This window comes from Scyliorhinus torazame, chromosome 3, assembly GCF_047496885.1.
Source record: "Scyliorhinus torazame isolate Kashiwa2021f chromosome 3, sScyTor2.1, whole genome shotgun sequence".
Classification (NCBI taxonomy): Eukaryota; Metazoa; Chordata; class Chondrichthyes; order Carcharhiniformes; family Scyliorhinidae; genus Scyliorhinus; species Scyliorhinus torazame.
In genome coordinates, this window is record NC_092709.1 from 237,283,390 (window position 1) to 237,310,740 (window position 27,351).

At 45.0% G+C, this 27,351-nt stretch overlaps 1 protein-coding gene across 1 annotated transcript in view; it reads right to left on the minus strand.

Moving 5' to 3' along the window:
• The window catches only part of LOC140409003 (exosome RNA helicase MTR4-like), a 210,817-nt gene that overhangs the window by 98,942 nt on the left and 84,524 nt on the right, over window positions 1–27,351 (minus strand). Inside the window, 4 exon segments of the mRNA XM_072497017.1 lie at window positions 2,223–2,348; window positions 7,560–7,661; window positions 11,119–11,229; window positions 12,379–12,458. Of these exon segments, the coding sequence (XP_072353118.1) occupies window positions 2,223–2,348; window positions 7,560–7,661; window positions 11,119–11,229; window positions 12,379–12,458 (419 nt within the window).

Consider the following 27,351-nt stretch of genomic DNA (forward strand, 5'->3'; position numbering starts at 1 on the left):
ATGTACCGGTCAGACAGGGAGGAAGGCGTCGAGCGAGGGAACCGTGGTTTACCAAGGAAGTGGAATCTCTTGTTAAGAGGAAGAAGGAGGCCTATGTGAAGATGAGGTGTGAAGTTTCAGGTGGGGCGATGGATAGTTACAAGGTAGCGAGGAAGGATCTAAAGAGAGAGCTAAGACGAGCAAGGAGGGGACATGAGAAGTATTTGGCAGGAAGGATCAAGGAAAACCCAAAAGCTTTCTATAGGTATGTCAGGAATAAGCGAATGACTAGGGAAAGAGTAGGGAAAGAGTAGGACCAGTCAAGGACAGGGATGGGAAATTGTGTGTGGAGTCTGAAGAGATAGGCGAGATACTAAATGAATATTTTTCGTCAGTATTCACTCAGGAAAAAGATAATGTTGTGGAGGAGAATGCTGAGCCCCAGGCTAATAGAATAGATGGCATTGAGGTACGTAGGGAAGAGGTGTTGGAAATTCTGGACAGGCTGAAAATAGATAAGTCCCCGGGACCTGATGGGATTTATCCTAGGATTCTATGGGAGGCCAGGGAAGAGATTGCTGGACCTTTGGCTTTGATTTTTATGTCATCATTGGCTACAGGAATAGTCCCAGAGGACTGGAGGACAGCAAATGTGGTCCCTTTGTTCAAAAAGGGGAGCAGAGACAACCCCGGCAACTATAGACCGGTGAACCTCACGTCTGTAGTGGGTAAAGTCTTGGAGGGGATTATAAGAGACAAGATTTATAATCATCTAGATAGGAATAATATGATCAGGGATAGTCAGCATGGCTTTGTGAAGGGTAGGTCATGCCTCACAAACCTTATTGAGTTCTTTGAGAAGGTGACTGAACAGGTAGACGAGGGTAGAGCAGTTGATGTGGTGTATATGGATTTCAGCAAAGCGTTTGATAAGGTTCCCCACGGTAGGCTATTGCAAAAAATACGGAGGCTGGGGATTGAGGGTGATTTAGAGATGTGGATCAGAAATTGGCTAGCTGAAAGAAATCAGAGGGTGGTGGTTGATGGGAAATGTTCAGAATGGAGTACAGTCACAAGTGGAGTACCACAAGGATCTGTTCTGGGGCCGTTGCTGTTTGTCATTTTTATCAATGACCTAGAGGAAGGCGCAGAAGGGTGGGTGAGTAAATTTGCAGACGATACTAAAGTCGGTGGTGTTGTTGATAGTGTGGAAGGATGTAGCAGGTTACAGAGGGATATAGATAAGCTGCAGAGCTGGGCTGAGAGGTGGCAAATGGAGTTTAATGTAGAGAAGTGTGAGGTGATTCACTTTGGAAGGAATAACAGGAATGCGGAATATTTGGCTAATGGTAAAGTTCTTGAAAGTGTGGATGAGCAGAGGGATCTAGGTGTCCATGTACATAGATCCCTGAAAGTTGCCACCCAGGTTGATAGGGTTGTGAAGAAGGCCTATGGAGTGTTGGCCTTTATTGGTAGAGGGATTGAGTTCCGGAGTCGGGAGGTCATGTTGCAGCTGTACAGAACTCTGGTACGGCCGCATTTGGAGTATTGCGTACAGTTCTGGTCACCGCATTATAGGAAGGACGTGGAGGCTTTGGAGCGGGTGCAGAGGAGATTTACCAGGATGTTGCCTGGTATGGAGGGAAAATCTTATGAGGAAAAGCTGATGGACTTGAGGTTGTTTTCGTTGGAGAGAAGAAGGTTAAGAGGAGACTTAATAGAGGCATACAAAATGATGGTCTGAGAATTCTTAGACCAAAGTTGGATAGGGTGGACAGTGAGAGCCTTCTCCTGCGGATGGATATGGCTGGCACGAGGGGACATAACTTTAAACTGAGGGGTAATAGATATAGGACAGAGGTAGGTTCTTTACGCAAAGAGTAGTGAGGCCGTGGAATGCCCTACCTGCTACAGTAATGAACTCGCCAACATTGAGGGCATTTAAAAGTTTATTGGATAAACATATGGATGATAATGGCATAGTGTAGGTTAGATGGCTTTTGTTTCGGTGCAACATCGTTGTCCGAAGGGCCTGTACTGCGCTGTATTGTTCTATATTCTATGTTAAATGTGCTTTATCCATATATTAATCACCATCATAATGTGGGGAAGATTTTTTACAATGTGTCGATAAACTAGCACAGAGTTCAACTGAGAATCATACCATGTGTTATTTGATTTATTGTTTTTGCTTCATATTTAGAAGTTAATTCAAGGGGGATAAGTTACACCAAATTAATTACCTTTAGAAGTTGTTTTCCAACTGTTGGACTCATCTTTTCATCCACCATAAGAATAACAATTCCTCTTTCGTCCATGCCACGCCTACCAGCTCGACCAGACATCTGAATGTATTCCCCTGAAGAGATCTATTCACAAGATCAACTGTATTAACAATCCGGGTAATGTTTTTGGAACTACAGAAATATGGATCAATATTTGAACAAGATTAATTTGACCAAGTAGAAATGGATTAATAAATAATGTGAGGATTCTCCTGCACAAACTGATTTGTTCCCCGTTTTCCCCTTTCTTTTATTCTTTGCTATTACAATTTTTATCCATGGAAGATTAATGGACCTGTGACATTAATGCAGACTTTGCCTTTAATCCAAACTTGCCATCATTCTGTTGTTATTCTGTTGCCATTACTGCATATTTCATGTAATAATCTTTATTGTCACAAGTAGGCTTACATTAACACTGCAACAAAGTAACCGTGAAAAGCCCCTACACGCCACATTCCGGCACCTGTTCGGGTACACGGAGGGAGAATTTAGAATGTCCAAGTCACCTAACAGCACGTCTTTCGGAACTTGTGGGAGGGAACCGGAGCACCCGGAGGAAACCCACGCAGACACGGGGAGAACGTGCAGACCCCACACAGACAGTGACCCAAGCCGGGAATTGAACCTGGGACCCTGGTGCTGCAAAACAACAGTGCTAACCACTCTGCTACCATGCCACCCATCTTTATTTCTGTTATAAATAAACAGTAATTGTGTTTCAACTTAAAGCTGGTGACTGTAAATTACTGGGCAGCCAAGGGGTAAAGACTCCGGGAATTGGGCAGCACTGTGGCACAGTGGTTAGCACTAATAATTGGCTACTCTAAATTGTTTAAAAAATGACTTTGGAAATTTTTATACAAATTATTAGTTAATTAACTTGTGTTGGGACTCCAGGGTCTGACGGGCTGGAATCGACCGCGCACTAGCCCAGGGTGTGTCATAACATAAATTGGGGATTTGTTCGGGATCTTTGGAACGTTGGACGGAAAAGTTTGGGTTACAGTCTAAATTTAAGAGAGATACTAGATTTGTAGTGGTGTAACAGGATGGCTCTGGAAGATCCTGAAAGGGATCAAAAGTGGAGAATACTCCAGGCAGGTTGTAGCATGAACTGGACTGAGGAAACCTGAGGTAAACACTGCTGTGGGAGCAGGTGTGAGGTAGGTGAGAGACATGCCGTTTTTTGTCTAAGGGGAAGGACGGCCCATTTCCCTCAACTGACGTAGACAGACCCAAAAGAATTTGAAGGGACACGTGCTACTCAAACACTCGTACTGGAGAAGGATTTGTTTTTTCCTTTAGAGCTCAATGAATGAAGTATTAGTGAATGGGATAGGTGGAAGTTGTATTCCAGTTCTATTGTATAAAATACAATTGTAGGGTGATTTTGTGTCAGGTCCAGCAGTTGTTGGAGTGGTTACGAAATTCCCATTGGAAGGAGTCACTTACTTTTGGGGGACAATTTAGTGGGAGTGAAGTTTGTAGGTTCTCTGCAATACGTCATCCGAACTCTCTTAATACAGGGAGTTCGGAGGACGTATTGCAGATAGCACAAGATGCCAACGGCAGGGCATGTGAGAGTTAGGAAAATTGATTGGGCAGTGAATGACTCAAAGAAAGAAATGTTGACAGACATTGATCACATATCAGGGGACAGTGGTAGTGAACCAGATTCTGAGAATTCTTAGACCAAAGAAAGAGGAGTCCGAATTTAAGACTAACAGTGATGAAGATTCAGACGAGTTTTGACTTTGATTTCAGTTCGAATTATGAAGTATTAAAAAACAGTTGTTACCTAATAGACCTGTCACTAATTGATCTTCCATTGATCGCCACTAAGTGATTCTTCCAAAACTAGGAGAAGACAGCAAGCCAGAAAAAGAAAGTGACTTGGACTTTTCTAAAACTAACTGGTTACCTACCGCCTATTGTAGTAAACCCATTCCCTTCAGGCAAAATAATTTCCCAGCTTGCTTTGAAAGGCCATATACATGATAGTACGGCATCTGTTATTCAGGGCGAGGACAGTAAGGACTGTGAAGTGATACTAAGCGAGCGACTGGTTAACCCACTCTCGTCTGAATCTGTATCACTGTTAGTCTTAAATTTGGACTCCTCTTTCTTATGGTCACCTTTGATCTGAGAATTCTCAGAATCTGGTTCACTACCACTGTCCCCTTTGAAGGATCACAGTACCTCTTTGAGGTAAAAAGAAGCTGACAGCAAGGGAGGTGACGTGATCAGTAATCAATTACTTTTGACAATTAAGGGGGAAGGCGGATGGAGAACCCTGTAGTGGTTCTGCAACTACATATGGAAGCAAAAACCAAAAAGTTCATAGAGCCAATAATGTGCCATCCTCTGATTCTGAAAGTAGAGAGGAACAACTAAACTCTGGAAAGCACAAATCATGTCGGTCCATCTTACGAATTGGAGATAAAGGCTGCGGTTACGAAAAGTCTGATGAGGAGGTAAAAGTTGTCACACAAGGAATGGTGCATAGGACATCAACCAACTCTGAGAGGATTGAACTCTTAGCTGCCCTTGTTTTTGAAGTTGACAATGTGCCAAGAGAGAATATAAAGCTGGAGGGGTTGAAAAGAGTCCACTGGTTAAAAATGACCAAATATTTCCCTCAGCATGACAAACTCTAACAGAAGATGCTCGAAATTTGGTTAACCATTCATTGGACACTTGGGAAAGACTGACTGCATTACACAAGAGAAAGAAGGAGACAGATATAGTGACGATACTGAAAGAGTATGTTATATTACCCTTGGTGGTAATATGTTGTGTTCTTTGTTCAAGAATGGTCTGATGAGTTGATGACAAAGAATCCACCAATCATTAGATTGAAATAAAACTAATTTATTGTATAATGATTAACTAAATGAAGTTCGCACACGCTACTGAGCTATAGTTAATAAAAAAAGTAACATTGAATCTGTCTAGCAGTAATCACTAATAATACCCTCGTGTTAACTCTCTCTAATCTAATCTACTCCTCGTGCTGTTCTCAGGCTTTCTCCTTTGCTAACTACCCAGAATCGGGGCAGCACGGTAGCCTTGTGGATAGCACAATTGCTTCACAGCTCCAGGGTCCCAGGTTCGATTCTGGCTTGGGTCTCTGTCTGTGCGGAGTCTGCACGTTCTCCCAGTGTGTGCGTGGGTTTCCTCCGGGTGCTCCGGTCTCCTCCCACAGTCCAAAGATGTGCAGGTTAGGTGGATTGGCCATGATAAATTGCCCTTAGTGACCAAAATTGCCCTTAGTGTTGGGTGGGGTTACTGGATTATGGGGATAGGGTTGCGGTGATGACCTTGGGTAGGGTGCTCTTTCCAAGAGCCGGTGCAGACTCGATGGGCCGAATGGCCTCCTTCTGCACTGTAAATTCTATGATAATCTGTGATAATTCCCCGAGGTCTGATTTATATACAGAGAAATGGTGGTGCCCTCCAGTGTTTGAATTACACAGAGATTAAATAATTAACTCTTCACTAGCTTTCCTATATACATATCATTAGAGTATAGACGGAGTTGGAGGGAAACACCAGGGGACACTCCGTTAACTAATCATGACAAACTTGGACTTATTCAAAAGTACCAACTGCTCGATGTGCTCAGCCAGAAAATAGCTTTTGAATTCAGCTTCTCTTGCATTGGTATTCAGGCCAGTCCAAATTTTCCATTAAAATCAGAATTGGTCTGGATCACATGCCACCTTAGTGCAGGTCAATCACCTAAACAGTCAAGAAGCAGAGGAAACAGAAAATCGACAGTACCCCCGCTTGTGCGTTTGTATCAGGTTACAGCACGTACAAAGGTCTTTCTCTATCAAATAAAGCCTGTGGTTTTCAGAAACATAAATGCACAAAATCAAGGAAATGACCTGTAAAACAAGCACTGGTGAATGGTCTGGAGAATTCCATATACGAAAACAATTCGACTTCCCAGCTACCCTCATGGAGTGTCCTCAACCACGAGCAGAGAGAATCAGTGGATGTGATTCCCCAAAATACTGGGGAAAATTTCAGAATCTTAAGTAACAGATTTGGGCTTATACCTCACAGGTGGAATAAATCGGTGGCACATGGGCGGCACAGTGACACAGTGGTTAGCACTGCTGCCTCACAGCTCCAGGGACCCAGGTTCTATTCTGAACTTGGCTGACTGTGTGTGTGGAGTTTGCACTTTCCCCCCCATGTCTGCGTGGGTTTCCTCCGGGTGCTACGGTTTCCTCCCACAGTCCAAAGATGGGCAGGTAAGGTGAATTGGTCATGCTAAATTGCCCCTTCGTGACCAAGTTAATGCAGGTTAGGTGGGGTTACGGGGATAGGGTGGGGGAGTGGGTCTAGGTAGTGTAGTCTTTTAGAGGGTCGGTGTCGACTTGATGGGCCGAATGGCCTCCTTCTGCACTCTAGGAATTTTATTCTATCCTATTCTCAAAACAAATCGCTGGAAATTAAACATTTAGACAGCAGTTTTAAAGAGAGAGTGCAGATCATGACTTTCCAGACTTCGCTGAGATCATAGAACCATAGAATTTACAGTGCAGGAGGAGGCCATTCGGCTCATCACGTCTGCACCGGCCTTGGAAACAGCACCCCATTTAAGGCCACACTTCCAACCTAACCCAGAAACCCCACCTAACTTTAGTGACTTAAAAATTAACAGGCATTAGGGTTGTAAAAAAATCAGAATGGGGATGAGGGATTCATTAACCAAAGATTATTCGATAAAATAATCTATCAGATGTTGCAGATATCAGAAGGATTAAACCATGTGGAGGAAGGGGAGTGGAGGGGTGGGAGTGAGGAAGAGATCTGAAAAGTCATGCAAATCTAGAGGCAGAAATGTGAGAAAATCTAATCTTTCCCCCTTTTGGATACAGTGAGATACACAAACATCAAAATTTGTGGACTTGAAACCATGCCATAGAACAAATTGAATCTCTACAAAACCATCTCCAAGAAAGGGTGACATACAAAACTGGCCTTCAAAATAATTGCTTACTCAGTACAGTTCATTCTCTCTTTTTTTTCACAAATTTAGAGTACCCAATTATTTTTTCCAATTAAGGGGCAATTTAGCGTGGCCAATCCACCTACCCTGCACATCTTTGGGTTGTGGGGGTGAAACCCACGCAGACACGGGGGGAACCTGCAAACTCCACACGGACAGTGACCCAGGGCCATACAGTTCATTCTCATTATTATTACAATGTACTTAACAGATTTTTGTAAGTATGTGCTGTGATAAATATTTTAAAAATGAAAAAGGGTTCTCTATACCCAGCGGAAATCTTTCCCATCAAATTTGCGTGCACTTGTGAATAGAACCGTCCTTGCTGGCATGTTGATACCCAAAGCAAAGGTCTCTGTTGCAAACAATGCCTAGGAAAAAAAAAGTATCATAACACTGAATCATGGGCATTTGTACACAAGTATAAATCTTTTAACTCCAGAGTTTAGAATATTCAGTAAAAACCATCAACCCTTATGAGTCAGAATGGACCATTAATATAGATTAACAAGCCACCTCGTTCTACAAATTCATTATAAAACATAAAACCATATTGATTCAAAGCTATGGCTATCACTATCTTCAGGTCAACAAAGTGCACAATAAACGCTGGTTTTTCAAGCAATATTCCAAGACTTTCTTTCTTTTTTAAGTTAAATCACATACTGGGAATCGATAACTGCACCAAGTTAAAGAAATGAAACCAAGAAGGAAACTATATTCAAGGGACGTATTCTGAAACAAATGACACAACTTTTAAAGATACCTGTTTGAACTTAAACAAAAATAGCGAAATATAAATATGGAGATATAGCAATGGGCGCGTGCCTTTAAGTCTTGAGCCGACTGAGCTATTTAATCAGATCATGAATGATCTGTACCTGAATTCCATTCATCCATCTTGGATCCACATCCCCTGATCCTAATAAAATTGCCAATCTCAATCTTGAAACTTGCAATTGATCCAACATTCAATGGCTTTTGAGGGAATCAAATCCACATTTTCACTACTCTTTGTGCAAAAAAATGCTTTCTGATTGCATTACTGAATGGCTCTGCTTTCTAATATTATGATTATTTTTAAAAATTTGTTCATGGGATGTGGGCGTCGCTGGATGGGCCAGCATTTATGGCCCATATCTGAGTGCACTTGTTCACCCAACAATGCTGTTCAACTGATTATCCAATCTTTTTAAGTTGTAGATGAGCCAGGACATCTCCCGGCTAAACAACAAGAGAAAAACTGCCCTGCCATCAGAAATTGTATTCCAGACAGTTATTCTGCTGACTTTACAATGTTCGCTCAAGCTGAAGCCAATGGTTCTAACCTAAACCTCTAAGCTAGCACACAGGTGCAGCAGGTAATCAGGAATGTTGACCCTTGAACAAATGAAAGAGGACTTCCGAAGGTGGGATATGCTCCCGTTAACACGGACAGTGAAAATGACGGTCCTCCTGATTCCTGTTTGTTTTTCAGTGCCTCCCCATCTTTATCCCAAAGTCTTATTCAAGCGGGTAAATAAGATGATCTCCGGTTTTGTGTGGACGGTTAAAACCCCGCGAGTGAAGGTGGTGATGCTGGAGGGTGGCCAGAGGGAGGGTGGGCTGGCGCTGCCGAACTTTAGCAACTATTACTGGGCGGCAAATATAGCCATGATTAGGAAGTGGGTAGTGGGGGAAGGGTCGGTGTAGGAGCGAGTAGAGGCAGCATCTTGCAAGGACACGGGTTTAGGGGCATTGATCACGGCACCTCTGCCGTTCTCGCCGGCCCGTACTCCACAAGCCCGGTGGTAGTGGTGGCCCTGAGAGTCTGGGGACAGCGGAGGAAACATGTGTGAGCTGAGGCAGCATCAGTTTGGGCTCCAATCTGCAGCAACCATCGGTTTGCCCCAGGGAGACTAGATGGAGGGTTTGGGGGATGGTAGAGAGCAATGATTGGGAGGAGGGGAGATTTGTTTATAGATGGGAGCTTCCCCGGTTTGAGGGAGTTAGAGGAGACGTTTGAGTTGGTTGGAGGGAATGGGTTTAGATATCTTCAGATTCGGGACTTTTTGCAAAGGCAGGTTCCAACCTTCCCGCTCCTACCGCCACATGAGATACAAGATAGGGTAATTTCTAGAGTATGGGTGGGAGAGGGGATGGTCTCAGATATCTATAAAGAACTCATGGAGTCAGAGGAAACGCAGACAGAGGAGCTAAAAGCACAAATGGGAGGAGGAGTTAGGGGAGGTGATAGAGAAAGGTCTCTGGGTGGATGCGTTAAGCAGGGTCAATACGTCCACATCATGTGCCAGGCTCAGCCTGATACAATTTAAGGTCGTTCACCGGGCACACATGATGGTGGCCCGGATGAGCAAGTTTTTTGGGATAGAAGACAGGTGTGCAAGGTGCGCGGGAGGGCCAGCGAACCACGTCTACATGTTTTGGGCATGTTCGAAGCTTATGGGAATTGTGGCAGGGGTTTGCAGACGTCATGTCCACGGTGTTAAAAATAAGGCTGGCACCGAGTCCAGAGGTGGCGATTTTCGGAGTGGCCATGCTAAATTGCCCTTAGTGTCCAAAAAAGGTTAAGTGGGGGTTACCGGGTTACGGGGATCGGGTAGATATGTGGGCTTGAGTAGGGTGCTCTTTGTAAGGGCCGGTGCAGACTCGATGGGCCGAATGGCCTCCTTCTGCACTGTAAATTCTATGACTCTATATGGTTTACTGTTCATGTTATAAAACCACAAATGCCGTAATAAAATATTTTACAAAAAAAAAAAGGAATGTTGACCCTTATTTCAAAGGGGTTGAAGTATAACAGTAGCAACGTCTTGCTGCAACTGTACAACATACTTGTGAGACCACATTTGGAGTACTGTGAGCAGTTTTGGTCCCCTTATTGAAGGAAGATATTATTTCAATGGAAGCAGTTCAGAGATAGTTCACCAGGATGATCCCGGGTTTGGAGGAATTGTCTTACGAGCAAAGATAAAACAGCCTGCGACTCTACTCATTGAAATTTGGAATAATGAGAGGTGATTGAATTTAAACATATAGGATTTTTAAGGGGCTTGATAGGCTAAATGTAGATAAGGATGTTTCCCCGGTTGGGAGAGTCTAGGATAAAGGGGTGCCAATTTAAGATTGAGATGAGGAGGAATTTCTTTTCTCAGAGGGTGGTGAATCTTTGGAGTTCCTTGCCACAGGGAGCTGTGGGAGCAGAGCCCTTGTGTATATTTAAGGCTGAGATAGGTAGATTCTTGATCAGTAAAGGAATCAAGGATTACACGAAAAGGGCAGGAAAGTGGACGTGAGGAAAGTCGGATCAGCCATGGTGTTACTGAATGGGGGAGCAGACTCGAGGGGCCAATGTCATACTCCTGCTCCTATTTCTTATGGTCTCATGGTTAACCACGATATATTGCTCAAGTCTCAGTGGAATTTCTAATCTGGTATCCAGACCTTCACCAAGACTGTCATTTCCACATCCCAGATATTATTCACTTCAGTCCCTGTCTCACCCACACCACTGAATGCTCATTCAATGTCATCCCCAACCAACTCATTTCTACTGTCTGCATCTACTCAAAATCAAGTCCCACCCACCTTTACAAACATATGCACGTACGAATTCGGAGGGGTAGGCCATTCAGCGCCTTGAGCCTGCTCCGCCATTCGACAAGATCATGGCTGATCTGATTGTGGACTCAACTCCATATTCCTTTTTACTCCCTTTTACCTTATTCATACCAGGCACGGCTGGTTCCTTAATGCACTGAGCTACATATTGTTTGAGGCACTTGTGTAAATTGATTGCAAAATAATTTTAGAAAAGACAAACTTTACCTTCAGAAGTCCTTCAGAGAAAAGAATCTCAATTGTTTCTTTCAGTATAGGAAGCAAACCACCATGATGGATTCCAATTCCTCTTTTTAAAAGAGGCAATACATGTTCAACCTGGGTATACGGGAAATAAAATGTCAATAAACAGCATTTCAAAAATGCACACATTGGATTTAGTGTTAAAGGACATGGAGCAGTAACTGCAGAAGATGTTGGGTGGCACGGTGGCACAGTGGTTATCACAGTTGCTTCACAGCTCTAGGGTCTCAGGTTTCATTCCCAGCTTGGGTCACTGTGCAGAGTCTGCACATTCTCCCCGTGTCTGCGTGGGCTTTCTCCGGGTGCTCCGGTTTCCTCCCACAGTCCAAACATGTACAGGTTAGGTGGATTGGCAATGCTAAATTGCCCTTGGGTTAGGTGGGGTTGCTGGGTTACGGGATAAGGTGGAGGTGTGGGCTTAAGCAGGGTGCTCTTTCCAAGAGCCGGTGCAGACTCAATGGGCCAAATGGCCTGCTTCTGCACTGTAAATTCTATGATTCTATGGTCATTGGTCTCTTGCTCCCCATTTCATGGAAGACAGTGATGATTCCAGCTTACACCTTCCAATGGCATTAGGCAGCTCAGCCTAAGCGACCATTCTTCACATAAAAGCCACGCTTGCGAAGCATGATGATACAATCTGCAATTGGTATTCGAGTACCACTCAATTTCTACAATTTGTTCAAATTCACAGTATTTAATATTAATTATAAAGTCTCTGTTGGATTCACAAGCAGGCCTGGTTCCCAATCGATGGTTCGCCAAGTTTCAAATGAAACAGATCAACAGCAGATGTGAGTGGTACCATTTAATATTAATATCGACTTGCTCATACAACAGCAGCATTGTAAAATCATTTTACTCAGGATAGCTAGAGTAAGAAGAATATGCATTTTACCCAATTAGTTTTTTCCAATTAAGGGGCAATTTAGCGTGGCCAATTTACCTAACCTGCACATCTTTGGGTTGTGGGGGCGAAACCCACGCAAACAAGGGGACAATGTGCAAACTCCACACGGACAGTGACCCATAGCTGGGATCGAACCTGGGACCTCGGCGTCGTGAGGCAGCAAGGCTAACCCACTGCGCCACCGTGCTGCCCAAAGAATATGCATTTTGAATCTTCACTGGAATACTCCTTCAATAATTTTATCAGAGGATAAATTTGTCTCACTACTTGAAGTTATTTGAACAAGGCACCAGATTTGGTACCAAAACATTCACCTGAGGAAGTTTTTTATCTTCATCAGATAGGCAGTCAATAGCATTGTTGAACACCTCGTCCACCAACTTTTTTTCATCATCTGAGGGGAGAGAAATATTTTGATGGATTAACTGCATAAAATTCACTTTTTACAATTCTAAAGCACAAGTAAAGTATTTCCAACTGTTTCGAAAAAAATCTCAATTAGATAACATATTAAAGGGAAATTCTTCCAATTTCATTTTCTCATTTTTACTTTCATCTTGCTGAATCAGAACATAAGGAATGGAAGTGGGAGTAGGTCATATAGCCTAATATACAAGATAAATGAAAATTACTAGTTTATACATATTAACTAAAGTTTGGTATTATTTCATTTGCACTTTATCAAATTTATATGACCGTGATATTAATATACACAAATTTAGAAGAATGGAAGTGTACTTGTAAAGGCAACAAACTTGCAAATGGTTGCTATTTACATATCTATTAAACTATGTCTCGAGTGTTGATGTGTCACAGCATATAATGCTCCCAACTACTGGTGAGCACAATTCCTTCCAATATCAGATGCCATATTTGGTACAGAAGTGGTTGTGATGATATACATAAAGCAATTCTGTAGATGATATTATACACTATCTACAACCATCAGGTGGCAATGTAAACCCACCATGTAGCCCTGTGTCTGGGGAGTTAGGAGCAAGTCATGTTGGAGGATAGACATATTTTGCGGTAGCTCGATAATAGTTAGTTAGTGTTAGTAGTTCATTATTTTATTCATCCTAGTTATCTTTATCACTCAGCTGTTTCATAATAAATTATTTAAACTAGATGTTCTGTAGTTCATCATTCATATCAGCCAGTCTGCAGAACATGAAGGTGGTCAGTAAGCTCAGTTGGCCGGATGGCTGGATGCGGAGTGACACCAACAGCGCAGGTTCAATTCCCATACCAGCCGAGCTTATTCACGATGGCCCGTCTTCTCAACCTTGCCCCGTGTCTGAGGTGTGACAACCCTCAGGTTAAATGACCACCAGAGCTCTCTCTCAAAGGGGTGAGAAGCACATGGTCCTCTGCGACTATGGCGACTTTCATTTGATACAGGCTTTCAATTCTGAAAAGTCATGCACAAATGGGCTGTCTGGTCACCAGAAAGGACTCCTGGCATTCAAGTCAAGTTTGAGTTACCCAATTGCCATGGGAGCTAAAGCTGATGACAATCCAAGATGATAATGATACAAGATAAATACTGAAATTGAACTGTGAGAAACTGAATGAACAACTTTATTAAATGGTTCTCCACATATTGAAAACTCTGCAAACAAGCTGAAGTAGTAACCACAGGACAATGATTTAATTTTCACTTATTAGGAGATGGAAGACAAAAACCTGCATTTCCTAATTTTGAACTTTTAGTATTTTGTAGACCTCATGTTGGGACAAAAAAAAAAATGATGGTAAGCCACATGACGGGAAAGGGGCACAGAAACCATCCAGCACACCAAAGGGTCCAAATGCCAGGTGACTTTCACCCATGCTGGGTAATTGCAATTCCCAATTGCATGTGGAAATTAAACAATCAAGGAGGAATAATGAGATGCAGGATTACTGCAACCTCTTCCAACCACATACAAGACCATAAGACCATAAGACATAGGAGCGGAAGTAAGGCCATTCAGCCCATCGAGTCCACTCCACCATTCAATCATGGCTGATTTCAGCTCCATTTACCCGCTCTCTCCCCATAGCCCCTAATTCCTCGAGAAATCAAGAATCTATCAACTTCTGTCTTAAAGGCACTCAACGTCCCGGCCTCCACCGCCCTCTGTGGCAATGAATTCCACAGACCCACCACTCTCTGGCTGAAGAAATTTCTCCTCATCTCTGTTCTAAAGTGACTCCCTTTTATTCTAAGGCTGTGACCCGGGTCCTAGTCTCCCCTGCTAATGGAAACAACTTCCCTACATCCACCCTATCTAAGCCATTCATTATCTTGTACGTTTCTATTAGATCTCCCCTCAACCTCCTAAACTCCAATGAATATAATCCCAGGATCCTCAGATCGTATGTTAGGCCTACCATTCCTGGGATCATCCGTGTGAATCTCCGCTGGACCCGCTCCAGTGCCAGTATGTCCTTCCTGAGGTGTGGGGCCCAAAATTGCTCACAGTATTCTAAATGGGGCCTAACTAATGCTTTATAAAGCTTCAGAAGTACATCCCTGCTTTTATATTCCAAGCCTCTTGAGATAAATAATAAGATTGCATTTGCTTTCTTAATTACAGACTCAACCTGCAAGTTTACCTTTAGAGAATCCTGGACTAGGACTCCCAAGTCCCTTTGCACTTCAGCATTATGAATTTTGTCACCGTTTAGAAAATAGTCCATGCCTCTATTCTTTTTTCCAAAGCGCAAGACCTCGCACTTGCCCACGTTAAATTTCACCAGCCATTTCTTGGACCACTCTCCTAAACTGTCTAAATCTTTCTGCAACCTCCCCACCTCCTCCATACTACCTGCCCCTCCACCTATCTTTGTATCATCAGCAAACTTAGCCAGAATGCCCCCAGTCCTGTCATCTAGATCGTTAATATATAAAGAGAACAGCTGTGGCCCCAACACTGAACCCTGTGGGACACCACTCGTCACCGGTTGCCATTCCGAAAAAGAACCTTTTATCCCAACTCTCTGCCTTCTGCCTGACAGCCAATCGTCAATCCATGTTAGTACCTTGCCTCAAATACCATGGGCCCTTATTTTACTCAGCAATCTCCCGTGAGGCACCTTATCAAAGGCCTTTTGGAAGTCAAGATAGATAACATCCATGGGCTCTCCTTGGTCTAACCTATTTGTTATCTCTTCAAAGAACTCTAACAGGTTTGTCAGGCACGACCTCCCCTTACTAAATCCATGCTGACTTGTCCTAATCCGACCTTGCACTTCCAAGAATTTACAAATCTCATATGCAGGCAATGTTTGTGGAACGTGCAATATTGGACCGGGTATTGGGGAATGAGCCAGGCCAGGTGATCGAAGTTTCAGTAGGGGAGCATTTCGGGAACAGTGACCACAATTCCGCAAGTTTTAAGGTACTCGTGGATAAAGATAAGAGTAGTCCTCAGGTGAAGGTGCTAAATTGGGAGAAAGCTAATTACATCAATAATAATAATAATAATAATAATAATATACAGTAAATGGCAGAACCCTTAGGAGTATTGACAGGCAGAGAGACCTTGGCGTACAGGTCCACAGATCACCGAACGTGGAAACATAGGTGGATAAGGAGTCAAAAAGGTGTATAGCATGCTTGCCTTCATCGGTTGGGGCATGGAGTATAAAAATTGCCAAGTCATGCTGCAGCTGTACAGAACCTTAGTTAGGCCACATTTGGAAAGTTGTGTACAATTCTGGTCGCCACGCTACCAGAAGGATGTGGATGCTTTGGAGAGGGTGCAGAAGAGGTTTACCAGGATGTTGCCTGGTCTGGAGGTTATTAGCTATGAGGAGAGGTTGGATAAACTCTGGTTGCTTTCATTGGAACGAAGGTGGTTGAGGGGCGACCTGATAGAGGTTTACAAAATGTGTTATCACCGGAACGAAGGGAGGTGAGGGGTAGCCAGATAGAGGTTTACAAAATTATGAGTGGCAAGGACAGAGTGGATAGCCAAACGCTTTTCCTCAGGGTAGACAAGTCAATTACTAGAGGACATAGGTTTAAGATGAGAGGGGGAAAATTTAGAGGAGTTTTGCGAGGCAGGTCTTTTACACAGCGGGTGGTGAGTGCCTGGAACGCGCTGCCAGCGGTGGTGGTGGAAGCAGTTACAACAGCGCCGTTTAAGAGGTACCTTGGCAAATACATGAATAGGATGGGAATGGAGAGATATGGACCTTGGAAGTGCAGGTGGCTTTAGTTTAGACAGGCATCATGATCGGTGCAAGCTTGGGGGATCAAAAGGCCTGTTCCTGTCATTTTTCATAGAATTTACAGTGCAGAAGGAGGCCATTCAGCCCATCGAGTCTGCACCGGCTCTTGGAAAGAGCACCCTACCCAAGGTCAACACCTCCACCCTATCCCCATAACCCAGCAACCCCACCCAACACTAAGGGCAATTTTGGACACTGAGGGCAATTTATCATTGCCAATCCACCTAACCTGTACATCTTTGGACTGTGGGAGGAAACCCACGCACACACGGGGAGGACGTGCAGACTCCGCACAGACAGCGACCCAAGCCGGAATCGAACCTGGGACCCTGGAGCTGTGAAGCAATTGTGCTAACCACTATGCTACCGTACTGCCCCTGTGTTGTACTGTTCTTTGTTTGAAGGGTATAGAAATATTCAAAGTGACAAAAATATTCCCTAACAATTACTGTCAGTTCCAACAAAATTTCAGCAGCTATTTGTTCTGGAGGTTACAATGAAAACAGTCTTTGGGTAAATTTCTTGATAGAGTACATTATCTTCCTGCCATGATGAATTGTTGGATATTCTACGTCACTGAAAAGTGTCTCTGAATTTCTTTTAATTTACGAACAACACTCCTCCCATCATATGTTTCGCAGCTTTTAATGAACCTTCCTTTCTCTTAATGGAGAAGACGTTCAAGTTTGTGTATATGAAATGTGTATTTCAGTTAGCTCAAAATGTGAGCACCTAAAACCTTGCAATAATTCTGGTTTTGTCAGTTTTCGGACAAAAATAATTTAGAATTGAACCCATGTTTCCTGACTTAAAGAGGTTCAACTGTGACTTTTTAAATTGGTGTTACTTGTGAGGAAGCTTTACTGAAGTGCAAAAATAAGAAAAGCCAATGTTAAAGAAAGGAGCTGCTCTGTTTACATGCTTCAACTGGAGTTGCAAAATGTATCATTGACATCATTAGTTGCCGCATCCGGAAGAACCATTTTAATATTGTGTGTTATATTCTGTCCTAGAGGAATAATTTAGTAGACACAGAGTTTTACTGTTTCATCAGATCTTTTCAGTGGTATTTAAGATGACTGGTGGCCTCTTATAGCTGAGACATGATCACTTTGCCCAGATTAAAGCTTCATAAAATGTCTGCAGAAGGGCAGCACAATGGCGCAGTAGTTAGCACTGCTGTCTCACGGCGCCGAGGTCCCAGGTTCGATCACGGCCCTGGGTCACTGACTGTGTGGAGTTCACACATTCTCCCCGTGTTTGCGTGGATCTCACCCCCACAGCCCAAAAGATGTGCAAGGTAGGTGGATTGGCCACGCTAAATTGCCCCTTAATTGCAAAAAAATAATTGGATACTCTAAATTTATATATTTTTTAAATGTCAGCGTTTACCCAAGTTTTTTCCAAGTGAATCAAAATTGTGATTCATTGACCAAGTCTCTTGATAACGGAATGAGAGAAATATATCTTAAAGATATTTAAATTCTTGCAATTTGATTCAGTCACGATAAATTTGATCATATTTGCAGCTCTAGGTTCTTGTTGCATCCTTTAACTTCTCTGATAATATAACTATTAGAAATAAAAATGGTTACCAGTTTAAACAAGAACCTAATCTTAAATATGATAGCCTGTACTGCGTGATCCACTCCTCAGAATAAGAAGGTAAGCAGTATCATGTGCTATCACCAGTGTGAAATATTCCAAAACTGATTCATTGAGGGATAAATAGAAAGAAGAAACAAGAATGAAATTGGGAAGCATATCAAATCTGCACCATTCTACAACATTAAAAAAAATGTTGTGGCATTGCTGTGTTGAATATCTCCATTTGACCTTGCAATACAATAGTATCTCCAAGACAAAACTGCATGTTTTAAGTTCAATGGTAGTGTAATTTTGTTTAAAAAAATCTTATAATTGGAAATGTTAGAAAACCTTTTAAATGCATGGGAAAAATTGTACAAGTCATTAAATATGTATCATGCTGACATGCACATAAAGCCACAAACACACCCTCCTGAAGCCAATGAGGCCCCTTCCTCAGGTGCAATGCAATATTTATTTAGGCCTTCAGAAAACCAGCACTTAAAGTCTTTATATCCTGTTTTCTTTAAAAACGCATTAAGATTTTTTAAAATAAAAACATACAGCAAACCCTCAACAGTGCAGAGGGAATTCAGAAATGTCATACCTGCATCAAATACTTCAGCTGTTTTCCGACACACATTTCACACTTGTGTCAGCGTTTATCCAAGTCTTTTCCAAGTGAATCAAAATTGTGATTCATTGACCAAGTCCAATTCAATAATGGACCGGATTTCAAGTATTTGATGAAGTCAAATAACAAATGTTTTCTGTAACTTGTGCAAAACCAACAAGAACTACTTTTGAAATGTAATGCTGTATGTCGAAAATGGAAATCAATCTATTTGAAGTTGCTCAGAATGAAGTGGGTTAAATACATTTTCTTAACTTTAACAGTTATATGGTTTGTCTCAAATGCATATACTAACAAACGTCTGCCTGAACTTTCTGGAAACACCAATAATTAATAGCTGTCAGAATAATTTGAGTAGACACCTTCAGTGGAGAAAAGAAACACACTTTGGAAATATTATGGGTTTTTCCTTTTGAATTGAATACAAATTCAATTGCTGTATATTTAACATGAAGGCAAATTATCATTACTTTATTATATCTATACCACTATATTATATATATACTTTTTAATCCTCCCATCCATGGGTCGTAGAATTTACAGTGCAGAAGGAGGCCATTCAGTCCATCAAGTCTGCACCGGCAATCAGATCCCAGAGTGGGGGACTCAATTACTAGGGGTCACGAGTTAAACGTGAGAGGGGAAAAGTTTAAGGGAGATATGCCTGGAAAGTTCTTTACGCAGAGGGTGGTGGGTGCCTGGAACGCATTGCCGGCGGAGGTGGTAGAGGCGGGCAACGATATCTTCATTTGAATGTATCTAGACAGATACATGAATGGGCAGGGAGCAGAGGGATACAGATCCTTAGAAAATAGGCGACAGTTTTAGATAGAGGATCTGGATTGGCGCAGGCTTGGAGGGCCGAAGGGCCTGTTCCTGTGCTGTAATTGTTCTTTGTTCTCTTTGTTCTTTGGTACAATTCTTTTCTCTGTGCCAGAAGATGGTGATTACAAGTCCCACTCCAGAGATAAGTGCATACTACAGTCTGAGAATTCACTGCAGTATTGGGGGAATGCTGCACTGTCAGAGGTGAGACCTTGGGATGAAACATTAGACTGAAGGCCCCTTTGCCCTTTTGGGTAAACTATTTCTAAGAGGAGCATGGGGTTATCCCACATCTGCTGGCCAGTATTTATCCCTCAGTGAATATCACTGCAAAACGATTTGGTTCGTACATTCTTGCTGCTTATAGGATCTTGCAGTTCACTGACTGACTACCAGATTTCTTAAACATTACAATGGTGACTATAGCTCGAAAAAGTACACAATTCGGTTATAAAGTGCTTCAAGATATCCTGAGTTGACGAAAGGATGCAAATTCAAGTGGTTCTAATTTCACTATGGTAAGACAATAAAAAGATGCACGGTGGAGGAGATTTCCTCGCCATGCTACATTGAACCAAATCATATCCTCAATTATAAAGAAATCTTTTACAATTTTGTTCAACATAATGCAAAGAAGGATTCCACCATCCTTGCCTTGAGATTTTGTAGGGGCTACATTTCTCAGCAGAACACAGGACAATGCTTCCGGTGACGGTGATGTGCTGAGCGGATGGCTCTCCCGCTAACCAGAATCAAAAAAGGCATTTTTTGATGGATTTTGCCTGAAAAATCAATATTAAAATAACGCCAACGGAAGAAAGAGAACAACTGCAAAAAATGTCAGTGGACGAGAGCTCAAGGGGCTGAAAGGACGGTGGAAGTGACGGAAAGTGCTACGAACAGCGGGCGGACAAACCGACGCACCCACGAGGTGAAGGGGCCCCGGCCGCCCAAGAGAGGGAAAAATCATCAACCTGAGCATCAGCCTCCCCCTCGCCACCTGGAGACGGATGGAGGACCTTCCTCAAGAAGGAGCTGGCCGCAATGAAAGAAGCGATTATAATCAAAATCCAAATGGCGGTTAAGGTAGTGATGACAGAGGTCGTGATGATCACCCTCCAAAAGACAATCAACACCGGGGAACAAAGTGGAGGTGCAGAAGTGGACGATCCACAACCTCAAGAGAGCCCTGATGGACCAGAGCGACACAATGGTCGCGCTGGAAGCAGAGGTGAAATGGTTGGTGGCGGCCCAAGGGGAAGATGGAGGACCAGGAAAATAGGTCCCGATGGCAGAACGTGCCTGAAGGCATCGAGGGCAGAGCGACAGACTACATTACCCAAATGCTGGGCAACCTAGTCAAGAGAGACAGCTTTTCCAACCCCCTAGGACTTGACAGGGCTCACATAGAACATTACAGCGCAGTACAGGCCCTTCGGCCCTCGATGTTGCGCCAACCTGTGAAACCACTCTAAAGCCCATCTACACTATTCCCTTATCGTCCATGTCTATCCAATGACCATTTGAATGCCCTTAGTGATGGCGAGTCCACTACTGTTGCAGGCAGGGCATTCTACGCCGTTACTACTCCGAGTAAAGAACCTACCTCTGACATCTGTCTTATATCTATCTCCCCTCAATTTAAAGCTATGTCCCCTCGTGCTAGACATCACCATCTGAGGAAAAAGGCTCTCACTGTCCACCCTATCCAATCCTCTGATCAACTTATATGCCTCAATTAAGTCACCTCTTAACCTTCTTCTCTCTAATGAAAACAGCTTCAAGTCCCTCAGCCTTTCCTCATAAGATCTTCCCTCCATACCAGGCAACATTCTGGTAAATCTCCCTTTCCAATGCTTCCACATCCTTCCTATAATGCGGCGACCAGAATTGCACGCAATAGTCCAAATGCGGCCACACCAGAGTTTTGTACAGCTGCAACATGACCTCATGGCTCCGAAACTCAATCCCTCTACCAATAAAAGCTAACACACCGTACGCCTTCTTAACAACCCTCTCAACCTGGGTGGCAACTTTCAGGGATCTATGTACATGGACACCGAGATCTCTCTGCTCATCCACACTACCAAGAATCTTACCATTAGCCCAGTACTCTGTCTTCCTGTTATTCCTTCCAAAATTAATCACCTCACACTTTTCTGCATTAAACTCCATTTGCCACCTCTCAGCCCAGCGCTGCAGCTTATCTATGTCCCTCTGTAACTTGTAACATCCTTCCGCACTGTCCACAACTCCACCAACTTTAGTGTCATCTGCAAATTTACTCACCCATTCTTCTCCACCCTCCTCCAGGTCATTTATAAAAATGACAAACAGCAGTGGCCCCAAAACTGATCCTTGTGGCACACCACTAGTAACTGGACTCCAGTCTGAACACTTCCCATCAACCACCACCCTTTGTCTTCTTCCAGCTAGCCAATTTCTGATCCAAACTGCTAAATCACCCTGAATCCCATGCCTCCGTATTTTCTGCAGCAGCCTACCGTGGGGAACCTTATCAAACGCTTTACTGAAATCCATATACACCACATCAACTGCTTTACCCTCATCCACCTGTTTGGTCACTTTCTCAAAGAACTCAATAAGGTTTGTGAGGCACGACCTACCCTTCACAAAACCGTGTTGACTATCTCTAATCAAATTATTCCTTTCCAGATGATTATACATCCTATCTCTTATAAACCTTTCCAATATTTTGCCCACAACAGAAGTAAGGCTCACTGGTCAATAGTTACCAGGGTTGTCTCATTTGCTATCCTCCAGTCTTCTGGCACTATTCCTGTTGACAAAGATGACTTAAAGATCAAAGCCAAAGGCTCAGCAATCTCCTCCCCAGCTCCCCAGAGAATCCTAGGATAAATCCCATCCGGACCAGGGGACTTGTCTATTTTCACACTTTCCAGAATTGCTAACACCTCCTCCTTATGAACTCAAGCCCTTCTAGTCTAGTAGCCTGAATCTCAGTATTCTCCTCGACAACACTATCTTTTTCCTGTGTGAAAACGGACGAAAAATATTCATCTAGCACCTCTCCTATCTCCTCGAACTCCAAGCACAACTTCCCACTACTGTCCTTGACTGGCCCTACTCTTACCCTAGTCAGTCGTTTATTCCTGACATATCTATAGAAAGCTTTAGGGTTATCTTTGATCCTACCTGCCAAAGGTAACTCAGACTAAAGCCCAAGGCAGGGGAGTAGCCAAGAGCGATCCATCGTGAAACTGCACCGATACCAGGACAGTGAGAGGGTCCTGCGGTGGGCAAGACAGACGAAAGCGAGCACATGGGAAAGACATAGAATCCATATTTATCAAGACATTGGGGCAGACCTGGCAAAAAGAAAGGCCGAGTGTAATCAGGCAAAGACGGCGCTTTATTAAAGTGGGGTGTGATTTGGCATGTTATTCCCAGCCAGACTCTGGGTCACGCACCAGAGCAAGGAGTACTATTTCAATACCCCAGCGGAGGCAAACGACTTTGTACATGCCAACGGCCTGGACAAAGGTCAGGCGAGGCAGCAATGAAGGCGGGTCGGAGGAAGATCGCTGAAAGAAACAGAAACAGAGACTCATAGACAATGTAACATGTTTGCACAGGACTGTACTAATCAGAAAGGCCGATCACAGGAGATGCGAGGACAGGGAAACGCAGGTGAGGCGGCAGGCAGAGAAAGCAGACAGTCGGTGGACAGAGGCAAAGGGCCAGACCAGGCTTGGGAAGGGAGTCACCGCACTGGCAGGGAGGGCTAGCACGGGAAGACAGGCAGTAAAGGAGGCCGCGGCGCACCTCCCGGAATGGAGGGAGCACCTCGGGGAAGGGGGGGGGATGAGAAAAGAAGAGGAGAGAGAGAGAGAGAGAGAGAGAGAGAGAGCGAGAGCGAGAGCGCGCACCCACATGGTGTACACACAGCTGGCGACCATGTTGGGTCCCCCCCTGGACAAAGTGAAGCCCTGGAGCAGAGTGGCCCAGCCTCATTGTGTGAACGGTGACCATGGCCATTTTGGATGGCCCCTAACAAAGGGAAACCCCAGAGTGCAAGGGTGCATCCACCAGCTAAGTATGGTTGACCCCGCAGAAACAGGGGGCGAGAAACCCAGTAGGATCATCACCTAGAATGTTAGGGGACTTAACGGCCCAGTGTAAAGATCCAGAGTCTTCGCCACTTTAGAAGCCTGAAAGCCGACATAAACTTTCTGCAGGACACATATGTGAGGGGGAAGGACATACTGTGGGTAAGAAAACGTTGGGTGGGACAGACGTACCATTCATGTTACAGGACGAGAGCTAGGGGAGTAGAAATACTGATTAGCAAGAGGACGAATTTCATGGAGACAAGGACGGTTACGGACGAAGGGGGACGGTACGTCATGGTCAGCGATTTCCTCGACGGGGCACCAGTAGTACTGATGAATGTGTACGTGCCCAACTGGGACGAAAAAAGACTTGAGGGGCGACACAGAGGCACGGTAGTTAGCACTGCTGCCTTACAGCTCCAGGGTCCCAGGTTCAATTGTGACCTTGACTCACTGTCTGTGTGGAGTCTGCACGTTCTCCCCGTGTCTGCGTGGGTTTCCTCCTGGTGCTCCGGTTTCCTCCCACAGTCCAAAGATGTGCAGGTTAGGTGGATTGGCCATGATAAATTGCCCCTTAGTGTCCAAAAGGTTAGGTGGGGTTATTGGCTTACGGGGATAGGGTGGAGGCACGGGCTTAAGTGGGGTGCTCTTTCCAAGGGCCGGTGCAGACTTGATGGGCCGAATGGCCTCCTTCTGCACTGTAAATTCTATGATTCTATGATAAAGTAGACCATGGGGGTAATTCTCGACATTGACACACGCCAACTGATTATGGGGAGCGACTTTAACTGCTTACAGGACCCACTGACTGACCGATCAAACCCCAGAACAGGGAAAAAGACAGACATGGCTGGGGAATTCACGGAGCAGGTGGGGGTGATGGTCCCATGGCGTTTCCTACACCCTGGTGTGAAGGAATTCTCGTTCTTCTCACCGGTCCACAAAGTGGGCACCGGATCGACGTCTTTGCGGTGGGGAAATCGGTGCTTCCAGGAACAGTAAGAGCGGAATACTCTGCGATAGTCATCTCCGACCACGCTCCACGCTACATGGATGTGAGGTTGGAGACGGACCGTGCCAAGCTCCCCAGTGCCCTGAACAGATGAGAATCTAAGCATTGATTTTTTTTCATAAATTTACAGTAACCAGTTCTTTTTTTTTTCCAATTAAAGAGCAATTTAGCGTGGCCAATCCACCTACCCTGCACATCTTATAGGTTGTGGTGGCGAAACCCACGCAAACACGGGGAAAATGTGCAAACTTCACACAGACAGTGACCCAGAGCTGGGATCGAACCTGGGACCTCAGCGCCGTGAGGCAGCAATGCTAACCACATGCTGCCCGAGGCGAGTACATTACTAACAACCAGAACGAGGCAGTCTCATCTTCCACGTTCTGGGAGGCACTGAACGCTGTGATCAGGGGAGAAATTATAGCCTATAAGGCTCGCAGAGACAGGGAAGAGAGGGCAGCCAGACAATAACTGATCGACTCCACCCTGGGAGTCGACAAAAAGTACTCCGAGGCCCCGACCGTAGAGCTTCTGGCGGAGAGGAAAAAGCTACAAATGGACTTGAACCTACTATCCACCAGGAAAGCAGTGCATCAACTCTGCCTGACACGGGGGACCTTCTACGAGCACGGTGAAAAGGCTGGCTGCCCACTGGCTCACCAGCTGAGAAAGTAGGTGGCCACGAGGGCGATAGCGCAGATAAAAAAACAGCAGAGACAGACTGGTAACCGAGCCAAAAGAGGTCAAACGGGCAGTTGAGACCTTCTACTGAGGGCTGTACATGTCCAAGCCCCCTGACAGGGGCGCAGGGATTGAACAGTTCCTAGATGGACGGTTGTGGGAAAGGACAGGCAGGGGGAACTGGAAGTACCAATAGGTCTGGGAGAAATCATGGAGAGCATCACCTCCATGCAGGCGGGGAAGGCGCCGGGACCCAATGGGTTCCCGGCTGACGTCTATAAACAATTTGTGCCAGCCCTGGCTCCACACCACAGACTCAATAACGAGGGGCACCCTGCCTCCTCCGCTAACACAGGCCACGGTATCGCTGATACCCAAAAACCCGACGGAACGTGGATCGTGCAGACCCATTTCGCTGCTTAATGTACACGCGAAGACACTTGTGAAAGTCTTGGCCAAGAGACTGGAGAACTGCGTGCCAGAGGTGATCGCAGAGGACCAGACGGGCTTTGTCAAGGATAGGCAGCTAACTGCGAACATCAAGCGGCTGATGAATATAATAATGACACCCCCCTGGGGAGAGAACACCAGAGGTGACCGTCTCCCTGGATGCAGAAAAGGCCTTTGACAGAGTCGAGTGGAAGCACTTCTTTGAAGTATTGGAGCGGTTTGGGCTAGGAGCGGGGTTCACCTCCTGGGTGAAAATCCTGTACAAAGCCCCTAAGGCAAGCCTTCGGACCAACACCACCAGCTCTGAATACTTCCAGCTGTACAGAGGCACACGGCAGGGATGGCCATTGTCCCCACTCCTGTTTGCCCGAGCAATTTAACCCCTGATGATACGTCTGCGAGACACAAAAAGCTGGAACGGCATCCAAAGAGGAGGTAGAGAGCACAGAGTCTCACTCTATGCAGCTGACCTGCTGCTCTATGTCTCGGAACCACAGAAAGGCCTGAGAGCAATCATGCAGCGCCTAAAAGAGTTTGGAGCCTTCTCGGGCGACAAACCCAAGTTGGGCAAGAGCGAAGCTTTCCCGGTGAAACCCATTCAAACTAGTCCAAAACAAGTTCTGCTATCTGGGCATCCAGATAGCCCACGACTGGACATGGATCCACAAGTGGAATCTGACCAGTCTGGCGGAGGAGATTAAAAAGGACCTACAGAGATGGGACCCGCTCCTGCTCTCCCTGGCGGGGACGGTGCAGACAATCAAAATGAACGTACTGCTGAGGTTCCTCTCCTTATTCAGATCCCAAGGCCGTCTTCCATAGCATAGATAAAATGATCATGGTGTTTGTGCGTGTGTTTGGGGGGGGGGGTGATCACGGGCAGTTACGGCGGAGAGAGTGAGGGGATGGATACGTGAACCCACCATGGAATGGGTGAGGATGGAGGAGTCCTCCTGCAATGGAACGACCCTCTAGGCCCACACCATGGCAGCGCTCCCATCCTCCCTGACGAAATACACATCCTGCCCAGCGGTGATAGCCACACGAAAGATATGGAACCAGATGAGGCAACGTTTCGGTATAACCGAGATGTTCCCCCATGGCCTCCATCTGTGGAAACCACAAATTCCCACCAGCCATGCTCGACACCATTTTTAAAAAATGGAGACAGGAGGAGGGGGACGCTAACAGTTAGGGACTTTTACATGGGGAACAGACTAGCGACACTGAACGAGCTGACGGAAGTCCTGGAACTACCGACAGGGCAGGAACTCGGGCACCTCCAAGTCAAGCACTTTCTCCACAAGGAGACGGTAGGATACCCCAGGGCCCGAGAGACACTATTGGAGGAACTAATAAACACGGAGAGTAAGGAAGGGGGGAACTGTGGGAACATCTATGAGCAGTTACTGGTCAGGGCAAGACTACCACTGGATGAAGCCAGACAAAAATGGGAGGATGAATTGGGGACGGAAGTGGGTTGGGGACTCTGGAGTGGAGAACTGAACAGGGCCAACTCCACCTCCTCCTGCGCAAGGCTCAGCCTTATGCAGTCTTAAGTGGTGTGTGCACACCGAACCAGAACCCGAATGAACAGGTTCTGCCCAGAGGTGGAAGATAAACGGTGCCAGGGAGGCCCGGCCAACCACGCCCACATGTTCTGGGTTTGCCCCAGACTTGTAGGGTTCAGGACAGCTTTCTTCGAGGCAATGTCCACGGTTGTGGGGATGAGAGTGGAGCCATGCCCGAGAGTGGCAATCTTTGGGGTATCGGGAACAGCCAG